The following is a 15357-nucleotide window of genomic DNA, read 5'->3' as shown; positions in this document are numbered from 1 at the left end:
ACTGGAAATCTTCCTAAGGATTTCTATTACTCAAGACATTTCGATGTCATGCCAATTTGAGATTCTAGACTACTTTTGAACAATATTCTTGACTTGAACAAGGGTGACATAATGAAAGACCTTACAATGAATAAATTTCAATGCTGCTTCAAAAAATAATATTACCATAGAACAGTTTCTTATGCACATCCCAATGGTAAAATCTAAAAGAAGCAAGCTGTAAGTGCAATACTAGGACCTAATACTAAACTTGAAAGTAGTCTAAACTTGGATAAAACAAAGCTATAAATGGAACTGTCATAGAGACATGTGGCAACATAAATATCAACTTAAAACAACAGTCAACACCATGCAACTGATAAAAGTACCAAAGAAATAAAGATCATATAAATAGACAGTAATGAACATGTATGAGTAGCTAAGGCTATACTTATCAATTACCACAAAAAACAAAAGCACAGAGCGTTCACTTCCAGTGAAAAGTGTCCATCAATCAAGAAGACAGAACTAAAGGGTTATTAAGATACTATAGACTTTCATAAAAGAAATTAAAAATTTGCTTTCCACATTATTGCTATGGTTCACGCAATTGCTTGTGGAGCCACCTGACACAATTTTGATGTACGTCTTAAGGAACACTCCTATGTCTGACTGAAATTGACTCAGCTGATCGAGCTAAAATAGGTTTTTCAGCTGGTTGCTAAGGAAACCCCATCATTCCAAGGAGAACTGCTGCATAAAATATTTTATAAAGCATGTGCTAAGAAACAATCATAGTAAGTTTGATCAAAACTGGCAGAGCATTTCTGGAGAAGTCTATAATAGGTTTTCACTGAGATTATCCCTTAGGGACCTACTCTGAAAATAATTTTGGTATAACACATCCTGAGGAATATGCCTTCTAAATATGAACAAAACTGGCCCCGTGTTTTTTTTATATATATAGAACTTAAATATTGGATAGTTGATGAATGACACATCGCAGACAATGCACACTAAATGCATGGCTGTACCATAGGGCTCACTTGACCTTGTAAAGGTTTTTCTATATTTAGTAATGGTTACCATGTTTAATAGTGCATCATGCATAATCTATACAAATGTTAAAAATCTCTCATCAACAATACTTTCTGTCAAATTCCATTCATGAGTTTAAGAAGAAATCATTGAAGGGTTTTTCTATTTTAAATAATAGCAGCCATGTTGCATCATCTGTACACATTTGAAAGCCATTTCATGCCAGGATGATGTCTGCCAAGTTTGGTGGAAATTGGTCAAGTGGTTTGTGAGAAATTTAAAATAACAAAAGCTGAAAAACACACGATCTACAACAATAGACATACACATGACCAAACCAGAAGTTCACATTACCTTACATCCTGGTAAGCTAACAACAATTAAAATTTGACTTGATTCTAATTTTTTTGACACAGCACCACATAATTATATTATGCCTAGGCAACTGGTGCAAAGTGCCTTGCCTAGGACTACAGCAGACGTACGAAGTAGTTCAAACTACCACTCATCTAGCTGCAATTCCTGCACACTAACCACAGTCGCAATGGCTTATCATCATTTTGATATGAATATGTAATTGTTTATGAAAGCAGATAAATAGTTCCTGAAAGGCTTAAGACTGCAGGTCTCCTTTGGAAGTCTCTGTCTCTGTGGTTGTGATGATCCAGCATCACTGAAGCAGCAGCAGAAGTAGTACAGTATACACTTACTTATACATCGAGGCAAACAGCAAACAAGAAAGATCCTGATCTGCCATAGCATAATGTGCCAGCAAATCATAGTCTATGTTATTTGTTCAACCAACTGCTCCTAACAAACTGCAGACAACAATATGTATATATGGTGTTGTTATGCAACAATGTTATGTAGGCAGCTTTTTGAGTAAAAGAAAATTTGGTAAAGGCAGTTTTGCGATAAACTGGTAATACCATCTTATTAGACATGAGCTTGTGATTGGTCTTGTTTACATACCAGTGTTTGACATACATGATATCTATGTCATTCTTCCTTTTGAAGATACACATATACTCTTCATTTCTTCTGGTCATATCTTCAGATTTCATGCTTAGAATATCTTCTGCCTTCTGGCATACAAATTAAATAAAGGAGTTGAAATGAACCAAGATAATCATACGATGAAGATTAGAACATTATTGTTTATAATGTTGTGACAGTACAGAAAACGAAACAACTGGTGCCATAAAACTTTATTCATTGGAAGTTATTTACATTTACTGATGCAAATAACTGTACTATCACAGGCATGAACAATACTGAGAAAGCACCAGGCAATATTACAACAACTGAAAAAATTCAAAAGATCATCCTGACTACAAACTAAAAAAAAAAGACTCTACCATATTCAACACAATATCAACAAATGCCCAACTAATTGCACATGCCTCTGATTTTTTCAAAAACTGCATAAAATGCCTTTTTTAAAATGTACATGACTTGATCAAATTAACGCTAAAGGATGTGACTGCAAAAATCAGCATAAAAACATCATTCCTGATTTCTTGATAACACTTAACTCTGTGGGTTAAATCAGTGCCCAGAATGGACCTTATACATGCCTTTTTTAGTATAATATAGGGAGCGAGAAACTGCACCTTCCAAGTCAAGATAAACCAAAACAGATAAAGGGAGACAACTCTTCTAAGCTGTACATACACAGGATTGTGACATTTGATGATATTGTTGCTGTATGCTTATACATGATGAGAATATCTTCATGAAATTTACACACGAAAACCCCCAACTTAAGTGAGGGTATTATGTTGAATATGGCATATAAAAATAAATGTGTATGTCAACGATAAAAAGACAAAAACCATTTACAGTGACTACATTTCTTGATCCTACAATTGCAAGTTTTAAAATAACACTTGATTGGAGCTTGATGCCTTTTGTTGTAAATTTTATCTAAAGATATTTTTAAAAAGCGGAGGTAAAATCTGGAAACACATTTTTCTGACTAAGCCAATCTGATTTTGACATATGACTAGAAATCAGCTGTACAAGTTTTTTTTACCCAAAATTTATTACATTCCCATGGTTAAAAAAATCCAGAAAAAATATCTAATGAAATAAGTTTTGGATCATGGATTATACTTCACTGCATAAAAAGGTTAGAGAAAAAAGGTCCTGTAAAGGTTGGTCTGTCAAGAGAAACAAGATTTTTAAAGTCAAAGCCTACACTAAATGTTACAGAAGAAACAAATTTAAATGGCAACAGACCTCTTGGCCTAGAATAGTAGCCTTCCATCAAGTACTGCTAAACAGAAATTCCAACAACTTGCTATCTAAACACTCAGCTCAGTGTGAATATTTACCAAATCATATTATTTCCCCATGTGCTGAGGCAACTGGTCATGCACCCAGTAAAACACTTTTCAGCTTGTAATACTTGCTGTAGAAAAATTCAAAATTGAGGAATTTCATCACCACCAGTCTAATTTTGATAAAATTTTCACCACATACTTAAAAGTTCCAAGTCAATCACCATCACTCTTTTCATGACATATTTAATGGGTGAAACATTCTCCATTTATCTGTGAGATAATTCTAAATCACACAATAACTTTTCCACAAACAGTCTATGACAGAATCTACTGGACTAATATTGGGCTATACTGAAGAAAAGAAAGAAGAATAAAAAACCAATTAATACTGTGTTGTCTCAAACAAACTGACACGGATGTGATAAAAAAATGCAATTAAAATCATACTGACTTGAAATGAAAACTGCATAAGCAAAAGATAAAACAGCTAAGATAGAGTAGTAGGGCTTTCAAAATAATTTTTGGCTTGATAATATTAAGACTACTGGAACTTGTCATCTTTTAAAAAACAGTGAACACGTTCATGGACATTGCAGACAGTATGGAGTTCTGAAGAAGAAAAAAACAAAAAACAAAAAATCAAAAAGACAACACTGACATAATTTGACATGGTAATAGAAATAATAGAAAAACAGTTGCAAGTGAACGCATCACATTCAATGTACAATAACAAAAATCAAAAGTAGAACCTTAAGAGACATTCTGACATAAAAATGCATGCATATTGGTGGATGAAATATATGAATATGACAATAACCATTTATCAACATATGCAGTAGCTTCGATACCTAAGTGTTATTCTTTTTCTGGACCACATTAAAACAAATGACTGAATCCCGCATCATGTGTATTGACTGAAAATATGCAATCCTATTATAATCATCAGTAGAACAGAACAGTGATAAAAATAAATGATTGGGATTTTTAAGTAATCTTCTCCACAGTAACTGATATGTATTCTCATTTTTGTACCAATCAAACCATGGTTAAGAATTTCTGTAATTTCACTGAATTGCCTGCCAAACATAAGGTACTTGCTTTATTTTCCAGAAATGACTGATATTACATTGAGTGATTAGCTGAAGTGGCTATTATACAGTAGATCAACAAAGTCAGCTATTTTGTGAGACACTCATTCTACAGTAGATCTACAAAGTTAGCTATTTTGTGAGACACTCATATACTTTGTTTTACATCAGCTGATGGGGAGCATCTGGAAAACTATTATGTAATGATAAAGAACCAGATTAGAAAACTGTATCATTGTTCACTAATACCCTGGAGTTTGTACAAACTGTCCTTTGGGCTCAGGCTTCAAGAATCTCATTAGGATTTGGTCAACATTAACACTGTAAAAAGTATGTACAATCACATTAAGGAAAACATTTCAGTGATCTTTATCTGGAGAATACTTATTAAAATTCATTTAAAATTAATTGTTTGATGATCATGTACAAGAATTTAACAACAAGAACCGACATTAGAGAAATTGTTTAGTAATTATACTATGCAAAAATACTCCATAAATAATGCCAAACATGAACAGATTTTTGACTGTTGTATATCCAGATCTTTGCACTCATACAAAATACTAATACTAGAAAATGAAACATATATTTGACTTGCTTTATTAATACAAAATGAATGTGTAAAGTTTGTGAGTATATTATCAGTGACCAAGAGTAATATCATTCGCCGACTTCAAATTAAAAACAGGTTCTGAAAAACGGCTTCAGAAGAGACTAATCACAGTTTCAATATAAAATAGATCCTCACTTTAAAAATACTGTTTCTTCTTTGTTCATTTATTCTGTTCTATTTATTAATATATTCAAACAGAATTAAATAATATATTGGCATTATAATGCGGTCTAAAAATTACTTACACAAAGTCTCACAACCTGACACATAAAGGCTCCTCTAGGAATATTTCTCAGGTACAAAGCCAGAATAACAAAATTAGATAAAATTGTCATTAAATACTGAAACTGACAAGAAGCCCAAGTGGACCTGATATTGCTCACCTGGCTTAGGTAACTTAACAGTTGATCATTTCACTATCAGATTTATGTAGTATCGTAAGAACACATACCATATAGACTAAGTCTCAAACTTTGTATCTTGTTGATTTTACCTATTTTACTCTATCCTGACAGAAAAAATTCTTTCCAAGCATGAAAGCAGAATTAATATGCATTGTCTCTTGCTCATAATCAAATTCATCCAAAATCTTGGTGACGATAAATCCAACAGATCAAAAATATGCTTTCGAGAGTCATAAGAAGCCCAGCACATCAGATGCAAGAACAACTCATTAATATGCACAGATGATAGAAGTGTTTATTCCAAGTTTTATCAAAATAGGATCACAAATAATACTTTTGGAGTGATCACAAGCTCAACCAATCTGATGCATGATTACATTCATTGTTATATGTGGATTCAATCATTCTCAATTCATCCAAGATCTTGACATCAAGTCTGATCAAGACTGGAAGAGAAATAGGACTTTCAGAGTGGTAATAAGCTCAGCCAAACAGATGCATTGGTGACTCATCAATAAGTGTGCATCACACTCATTAGCAAACTTATACAGATCATGATGGTATAAGCATATTTTCCAGGTTTTATGAAAACTGAATCAGAACTATGGTCTCCCAAGTGTAATGAGTTCAGGCAATAAGATACAAGATCACTTATTATTATGCGTGGATCTTATGAATTATCAAACCCATCTGAGATCTTGATGATATATGCATATATTCTAAATTTGATCTAATCAGATCAGAAATCTTGCCTACAGAGTGGTAATAAGCTCAGCCAATCAGAGGCAAGATGATCTCACATGTCAGATCTCACTCATTACTGAACCCATCCAAGATCTTCATAATATAAACTACATTTCAAGTTTGGTCTAAATATGGCTTCAAGAGGGATAACAAGCTCTTACCGTCAGACCTATTGTTAAGCATCAATCTTATTCATTATGAAACTCATCTGAGATCTTAATGATAAAAGCAAATATTAAAAAAGTCTGATAAAAAATTAATCAGAAATAGGGTTTCTGAGGGCACAAGCTCAACCACCATGCAAGATCACCTCAACTGCATGCAAGGCTCTTGCCAATTATCAAATTTGTCTGAAATCTTAATAATATAAGCATGCTATTCCAAAGTTGACCAAAATCAGATCAGAAATATGGCCTCCTGATATGTAACAAGGTTGGCCATCAGATGAAAGATTTATCTTGCTCATTTTTGAGATTTTAATGATATAAACTCATATTCCAAATTGGAGCTAAATGAGATCAGAAATATGTACTTCAGAGTGGTCACAGCGAATTGTCAATGAATGGATGGACGATACACAATGTGAGACATACACAGACCCATACCATAAGTTCCCACGGCCAGGTGAGCTACAAAAATATCATAAATACATTACAATTGTAGAACTATTAAAGAAATAAAGATCTCTGATCAAATTGTTCTTTGACTGTTCAATCAATCAATGTTTTAACTAACTCAACAAAATTCTCTGTTCCTTCATTTTTATCATATCATTAAAAAATGACAGTGAAAACAAAAAGCCCAACAGATAAATAGAAATATCTAAATATTAAATATTTATTGCATAAGAGATTTAAATCTGTACAACTGCCATGAAATCTAAAGATAATTACTTACCATCACTGTGGTGTTCTGATTTGAAAGACCACAACATAACACTGATGCCAATAGAATGTCAATTATCCAATTTTTTTTTGAAGATTTAAATCAAACTGATGTCCATGCATTTAAATTTAATCTATATTTCCTCTTTTGCAATAGAAAAAAAAATCTGTTGTAAATGACCTTAAATCAATGACAGTCTAAGTATAGATCTTATGTGGTGGGGCTATTTAGTACATCTTAAGCAAAGTGATATCCACAGTACTTTCACATCTACAGAACACTAAGCAACAGAATAGTCTCACATGGTCTCAATAGTATGTCATGGCCCAGGGTAAAAACAGAGTTAAAAAATCTTGGTCCTACTTTGATTTAAATGGTACATTGAGTGCTACATTGTTTTCTTTACAGAACTACTCTGGCTTCTTCTTAGGAGAGTCAGGAATTTGTTCCGTAAGTGGTGCTAGAGTCAGCAGTAGGATGTGACGCTGGTACTGCTTGCTGGCGCGGAACTGGTTATCAGTGCCATGAAGTCGATCCAGAACACCCAGAACACCATAGTTTTGATTAAACCTAGAGAAGCATCAAAAAGAACATGTATTATGTTTAATAATGGGTCACACATTTTGAAACACAGACATGGTACAGTAAATTTTTTATATAAACTATGTTGTATCTAAGAAGTTTCAGAATTTATTTGTCATTACTGAACACAAATGGCTTTCCTATAGGCAGTAGTATTATTTAAAAGAACTTACTAATTTGTACAAAACTCGTTAACCCTGATACTAAAAACGTTCACTCAAACCACAAATACAGTGCAACCCCGCTATAACGCGAATTCGGATATAACGCGGTTGTGGCGTGGCTCCCAAAATTTCTTATATTCATTCGCACATGAAAAAACATTTTTTCCAAAGTATATGAAACAGTGTATAAAAAATGTATTATCATTATGGGGAAGAGATCGAGTATGAATTCGAATTTAATATGATCGTGGCGTGGTTCCTGAAATTTTAAATACATGTGTATTTTTCTCATACCGGGATTTTATTTTTTTAGGTATGAGAAATAGTGTGTAAAACGTTTATTATCATTCTGGTGAAGAGTTCGCGTAGCTTCTGAAATTTAACAATATCACCAGGTTCTTGAAGTGTTATGCCAAAATAAACATTTTCAGAAATGCCATTTATTATTGGTCCATGAGTAAAGTCAGTAAGTCATCCTTGTGATTGTCTTCAATTAATTCTGTATACAATTGTTGCTCAAACAATAGCCAAGATGTATTTCTTCTTTAACTGCATACACAACCAAGCATCAGACAATGCGGTGGCTGATAAAAGATTCTCACAATTTAATAAACATCAAAAAACGAAAGCCGCCAACATGTTTGCTGGGCTTGGCACTGTTAATAGACGCAATCAGTTGACTAGTAAAAACTGCCCACTTTATTAGCTGGAAATTGAAATGGTATGAAATTGTACATGCGTTCAGCTTTAAAAAAAATTTTTTTTTATAAAAGTGATTCGTGGCCATTGCAGGCCTACTGCACTTAGTCATTGGGTTTTATATGTGTATGGGGTTTACTTATGACCTTGTTATTAATTTCCTATTTTTTTATAAAAAATATTTTACCGTTATGGAAATGCAAGTTCACAAACGCAATTCGTTCTCTGCACTTTGTGCAACAAACAAATTATTATCATTTTGGGGAAGGGATTGTGTATGAATTCGAGTATAATATGATATAGAATACGATCGTAGTGTGGTTTCTGAAATTTTAAATAATGTACATGTATTTTTCTCGTACCCAGGAAAATACTTTTTTAAAGGTACGAGAAATAGTGTGTAAAACGTTTATTATCATTTTGGGAAGAGTTCGAGTATGAATTCGAATATAATATGATCATGGCTTGGCTTCTGAAATTTAACAATTTCACCAGGTTCTTGAAGTGTTATGCCAAAATAAACATTATTGGAAATGTTGCTTGTTACTGATCTATGAGTAAAGCCAGTAAGTCGTCTTTGTCATTGTCTTCAATTAATTTTGTATATAATCATTCCTCAAACAATAGCCGACATGTGTTTTTTCTTTTAACTGCATAAACAAACAAGCAGCAGCCAATGCAGTGGTTGATTAAAGATTCTCACAATTTAATAAACATCAAAGAATGAAAGCCGCCAACATGTTTGCTGGGCTTGGCGGTGTTATTAGACGCAATCAGTTGACTAGTAAATAATACCCTCTTTATTAGCTGGAAATTGAAAGGGTATGAAATTGTACATGCGTTCAGCTTTAATTTTTTTTTTTTTAAGTGACTTGTGATCATTGCAGGCCTACTGCACTTAGTTCTTGGGTTTTACATGGGTATGGTGTTTGTTTATGAACTATTATTAATTTCCTATTTTTAAAAAAAATATATTTTACCGTTATGGGAAAGCTAGTTCACAAACGCAAGTCGTTCTCTGCACTTCGCGCAATGATTAGTAAAGTAGTTTTCACACAATTCTTTCTATATTGACAAAATCTGAAGTAAAAGTTATATGCACACTCAAAGCATGTGTTGATTGGTAATTATTCTTGTTGTAGTCGTTCAAATGAATAGGCGTACAAGCGTTAATTATTGGAAATTTGCAATGGATAAATGTACACGGAAACACATATGAGAAAACTTAGCAGTATGAAATTTGTACTGACACTGTTCATAGACCCTGGAACGTAATGAACCGTACACGTGCTTCGTCTTTCTTAACCTAATTTTTGCTGTTAATTTTTCCCATTGAATTCAGACACATAATGATGTGTGAAAAATTTATTGAATAGTTTACATATGTATGCAATTTTTACAATGGAATTACATATTTTATGGATTAATTTCAAGCCCCGACGGTACGATATCAGACGGCAAGTAAACGGCGTTGATACTCTGTTCATACTATATATTAAACGTTGAATTCAGACACAATGATCTGGGAAAAGTATTGAATATTGTAAGTCTGTGTGCCATTTTTCAATGGAATTACATACATTATAGATGAACTGAATGCCACGATGACACGATAGTAAACGGTGTTGATACCCATCATATACATTAAGCATGAATACAGTGATTTGTTCTCTGAAAAAAGTAAAATACTTTAAAACCCCATATTAATGCGACCCCGATATTAATGCAATCCAATTTTGTGGACCCCAATTATCGCGTTATAGCGGGGTTCCACTGTATATTGTCTAAAGGTGCAAATTTAGAATATCCTAAACTCTTTCATTCAAACTCTCATTTATTGGCAAAATTTTGAGTCTCTTATTAGTGTAGATAAATAAGGTCTTGCTGTTTATGGTTTATCCACTCTGTGCATGTATCACCTCAGACTAACTGAAAATATTTGGTGGTAAGTATGGACTACTGGAGTGAACAGCAGTTGAAAGTGGTAGTTGCACTGACACTGCTTGCTGTATGATCTATTTGGTATTCAGAGTGCAAACTAAATTTAACAGTATAGCATTTATTTGTGTTAAATATATAATTTTAACTTATCCATAGGATGATGTAAAACCAGGTGTACTTACTTGAAGTGGTGGTAATCATGGGCTTCGGGAGAAGGCAACAGCGGAAAGTGGTATCCACAGTGGGCAACAGTGGTGGATAGCAAGGCAATACAGAACCACAGCCAGGCACTAGCCAGGTGAGACCCCATGAAGATTGGCCCCAAGGCAGGGGGTATGAGGTTGCTGAAGACATGCTCCACAGGGTGGGCATAAATAGAAATGAGGCCAATTGGGGCTGTCCATTCATGGTGGATTTTGTGGATATGCCTGTATATCAGTCTGTGATGAAGCAACCTGGAAAGGGAAATTAAAGGTCAAAGTTAATTTTTAATTTTTACCTGCAGAAGTATTTGTGCAATGTTCTTCCTCCATGATTTAATTTTCATTATGTTGTTACAACCAGAATATGACTTGTTTGCTGGATGTTAATTCTCCATGAATATTTCAATAAGCTACAAAAGAAAAAACAAGAGTCCTCCCTTGAGGTGACTGATACAATACCGATTGTCAAGAGTTTCCAGTAATTCAGTGTAAGACCATTTCTTCTTTTTAACTGCTGAGTGTTGAAAGTATCTCTGATATTCTTTGGCAATAACAACATTTTCAAGTTAGCTGCTGTGGGAGGCCATATTGTATGTCAGATTGGTACCACTATCATTTAGGACCAAGCGGACATTATCAGAATATTTAAGGTGTAAACTCCATCTCAGTATGACCATCTAACATTGGAAAGTAGTGACAGTAAGATCTTCAAGACTGCTAGAAACATCATTTTCATTCAGGACCAACTAGGTATCATTTGTCTATTTGTGAAAACCCCATGTTGATATCACATGAAATTGTCAATTGATTTGTGTATACCGGTAGATCACTTTTACATTTTGGGGGATTCCTGAAAACAAACTCATTACATATTCTGATAGCTACTGATTGTGTTTTTGTCTTATGTTAAGTGCTTCGTGTTCTTTTTTATGATATAAGAGTATATGTCATGTGAATTCAATGAAAGATCTTTATGATGATGTACCACCTGACAAATTCTTGGAATTTTAAAAATATGCATTTTACAAAACACATCTTTACCATATGTTTTATATTTTACTTTCAGTGTTACATTTTGTACATTTTTTTAAAAAGAATTTTAACATCTTAACCTTTTATATGATTTTTACATGCTCGAACTTATAAATGGCACCATGTATATTACAATATTACCTAGTACTGACAAGGTTTCAGAATGACAGAAATAAAATGGTGTGATCAGAATATGCGTAAATTACAGGTGCAAAATAAGTAGAAGCTTATTTATATTTAAAAGAATGGATAAAGAAAATATAATAAAAAATAAAAAGAGGTTACAGTTGGACTTGAACAGCTAGTGTCTGACACATTATTACTGAAAATGAAACCATTTGACCTGTACACCATCAGTCTGCATACACGATGTGATGACAGTTTACTATATATAAAAAACAATATGGCTGGCAAGGTTCCATAGGGTAACAGATACATCCAAAGCTTCAATTAATTTGCTTTTTGCTAGTGTTTAAAAAAAATAAACAAATGGTACAAAAATCCTTTCCTTCAATAAATACTTCTTTGAAAACTGCTGTAATCAATTTTATTAGTGTAATAATGTTCCTGTAACTCAATGTGAAGGTTTATGTTATGTTCTTGTTGTTGCAGGGTTTTAGGTCATTTTTCAGCACAAGAAAGGCTATACATGGTGGCCAGTATAATTGTGGATGAAGAACTTGGGAAAACCCCGAAAAAAACACCAACCCATGAGAAGCTACTGGCAAGCTTTCTCACATACCCAAATTGGCTGAACCCGAGACTGAAACCCATGCAAACAGAGGTGAGATGACAGTGATCCATAATGGTGACCAATCTGCTCCCCTAGGTCTATTTTAAATCAAGTCTAAAGACAATAATTTAAAGCTGTGTTAAAATATATCATGAAACTAACACAAACGAAAAATGCTACCAGCAAATATTGCATTTTTATTGGATTCAGTGTCAGTTTCATGAGATAAATATCCTGTTGTGATTCACGTTATTATTCATATAATGATTATGTTTACCTGAGTGCCAATACATTTTAAAATCATAGATGAGTGGTATCTAATACCGTCAAACCCAGTTATCTCAATTATGTTGGGGATGTCCAAAAATCATCAACATATCGGGGTACTGAGATATCATGGTTTACTTGACAAATCTACTGCTAAACAATGATTATGCATCCGAAGTACGAAAAATTAGGAGTTTGATTTTTAAAAACAAATGGCATTTCTAATGTACAATCAACATGAAAATTCAGTCATGTCAGGTTCCAGAAAAAAAAAAATAATTGGAGGTCTTTTCATTGAGATTAAGTAACAAGTCACAAATTTTTACAACACTTAAATTAATAATGTCAGTGGTTTGAAATTCGTTTTATTTCCCTCTGAACTGCCTCATCTCTTTGGTAGCCTCAGCAAGGCAATAGTCTTCTCACAATGACTAAAATGTAGGCCACGTGAAGTACATGTAGGTATATGACTATACTTTTAAAAAAGTATTTTCTTTTATTAGTGTTGACTTGTGATTAGTAAAAAAGATAACGACCAAAACTGTGAAAATTGGTCGCTTTTGATGATCATCAGAGGTTCTGTTACACGAGTATATGCCAGCTTTTACCGACAAATATTTCCTCTGTAACAGAAAAAGATGCATGTACCAACAAACTGTAAAACTTTAAACTCCTTAAAGTTAACTGTCTCAACATCAAATTCTGTAAGAAGCTGACTTATTCCATTCGTACAGTTGTAGTCCCATATCCTTCCTGACTTTGATCAGTGATTGTCAGCAACAACACAGCACCAGAAAGAGAGTCAGCATATCACTTTGATGGATTGCAAGGCTACGATTTTCGATTCAAGATGAACAATACAAATAAAAACACTCCTTCTTCAGTTGCATAGATTTTAATAACAGCAGTCACTTTCTGCTTCATTCCATTTGCATTGAAGAACCTGTAATCATGGCATAGCAAGTGACAAGTTCATTTAAAAAAACAAAACTGGGCACTATGGATTTTTAAAAAAATACCAATGATGCATCTATTTTTGTTCAGAAATAATTACTAACCACATTTGTTTCCTGGAGGCCTGGCTTGGTTTGGAATTTTGCAGGTTTCTATTTATAGATGACTGTAAGTTATGTGATCTAGCCATGGTGCAGTTGAAGGCTTTCATTCATACCAAGAATGGAAACATTTTAACTATTTACTTACTAAGTGAACTCTGTACCAAAGTTATTAATCATGTATGGATTAAGTTGGTGACTAACAGTAACGATATTGGAATGGGAATACAAAGTAGTGTGTTTCACATTGTGAATTTTTTCCTATCTTTACCTCTGTAAGTTTTCAGGTCAACATCATTAAATGTAGTATAATTTTCTCCACTCTATGCAAGTGATAAACCATGCATTGACGAGGTTGGTTGATTAGCCTTTGTGCCAGCAAAATTTGATCTTGTACCGACTTTTTCCATCCTAGCTGGTAGAGGTGGAAACACTGGATCATTTCTTGTAAACTTTCTCTGAGACAGACATTAAAAGTTTAATTTCATCAAATTAAGTGGATCCACATGTTACTTTGGACTGAAACTTATGCCTGACATAATGGGGTTATTGACATAACAGGGGTTGAGATAAGCAGGAAAAAATGAACATAACAATAAGAATTGTTTCTGGACCGGACCAGATTAAGTGGGCCAACACGTTATTTCGGACTGAAACTTATGTCCGACCAAAATGTTTGACATACATGGGTTATCGAGATAACCAAGGTGAAGGTTAGTGTGATTGACTTTAATAAATGCAACTTAATATGATCAAGGTAATGAAAAAATATATGGGGATTTTATTTCTTACCATTATTGCCTTTTAACAGAACATTTTAATAAAAAAATTAATTATCTGCTGCCTTTTTTGTTGCCATTTCTCAATATGCTTCTTCTATACTTACCCACTCCCATCCAGATATTCTAATATGAATGCCTCAAAAAATAACCCAACCAGAAGCATTTTAAAAAATACCATTTCCCACCCAAATATCAATTGACATTTAAACATCAATTTTGTTTAAAGAAACTTTTTAACATTACATTTTGTGTTACAGTGAAGTAGGCTTAAAGTACCGACATGGCAGGTGATGTAAGAAATGCACTTTGCTTTCATTTTTCTGTTTGTTATGAGTGCAAATGGGAACATGTATTCAATATGCATATGTGTTTGATGGTTACGAAAAGTATCTTCTGTCAAAAATCAAACACAACCTTGAATTTTGAAGACTTTAAAGAGCTGGAAATCTGATAAAATTTGAGTTTATTATTAAATTCAGGCCTATTTAGGCACAAAATTAACTGTTAATTTCACACTATTTCATTATATCATATTTTGCCGTTGTTATATGCCGGATATGGCATTACCATAACAAATACACTTATACTTTAATTTATCACTAACCTGGGGGACAAAAGCTGGCCCTTTTTGAACATTGTCTCTTATAAAGCACCAGTGATTGGTCCTTTTCCTGAGCTGACATGTTTTGAAGTTGAAAAAGACCCTTTTGCTCGAATATGTTTCAATCATATAACATCCATAAGTCACATAAAAAATGACTGTTTCGCTTAACATGTGGCACCCATTTTCATTAAAAATATAGACCGGTCTGCTACCTAAATTACTATCAATATAATGGCTCTATGAAGCAAATTTAAAAACC

General features: G+C 33.5%; 1 protein-coding gene across 1 annotated transcript in view; it reads right to left on the bottom strand.

Annotated features, from left to right (window-relative positions):
* Window positions 1-2210: 2210 nt before the first annotated feature.
* Window positions 2211-15357, bottom strand: part of LOC149796896 (fatty acid hydroxylase domain-containing protein 2-like) — a 45318-nt gene continuing 32171 nt past the window's right edge. Inside the window, exons 6-7 of the mRNA XM_089961550.1 lie at window positions 10605-10877; window positions 2211-7606 (exon numbers count right to left, since the gene is read on the bottom strand). Coding sequence (XP_089817676.1) covers window positions 7447-7606; window positions 10605-10877 — 433 coding nt within the window. The 3' untranslated portion in view covers window positions 2211-7446. The remainder of the gene's footprint in view (window positions 7607-10604; window positions 10878-15357) is intronic.

This window comes from Sinohyriopsis cumingii, chromosome 6, assembly GCF_028554795.1.
Source record: "Sinohyriopsis cumingii isolate HCF-2022 chromosome 6, ASM2855479v2, whole genome shotgun sequence".
Classification (NCBI taxonomy): Eukaryota; Metazoa; Mollusca; class Bivalvia; order Unionida; family Unionidae; genus Sinohyriopsis; species Sinohyriopsis cumingii.
This window is presented reverse-complemented; position numbering and strand designations above follow the sequence as displayed.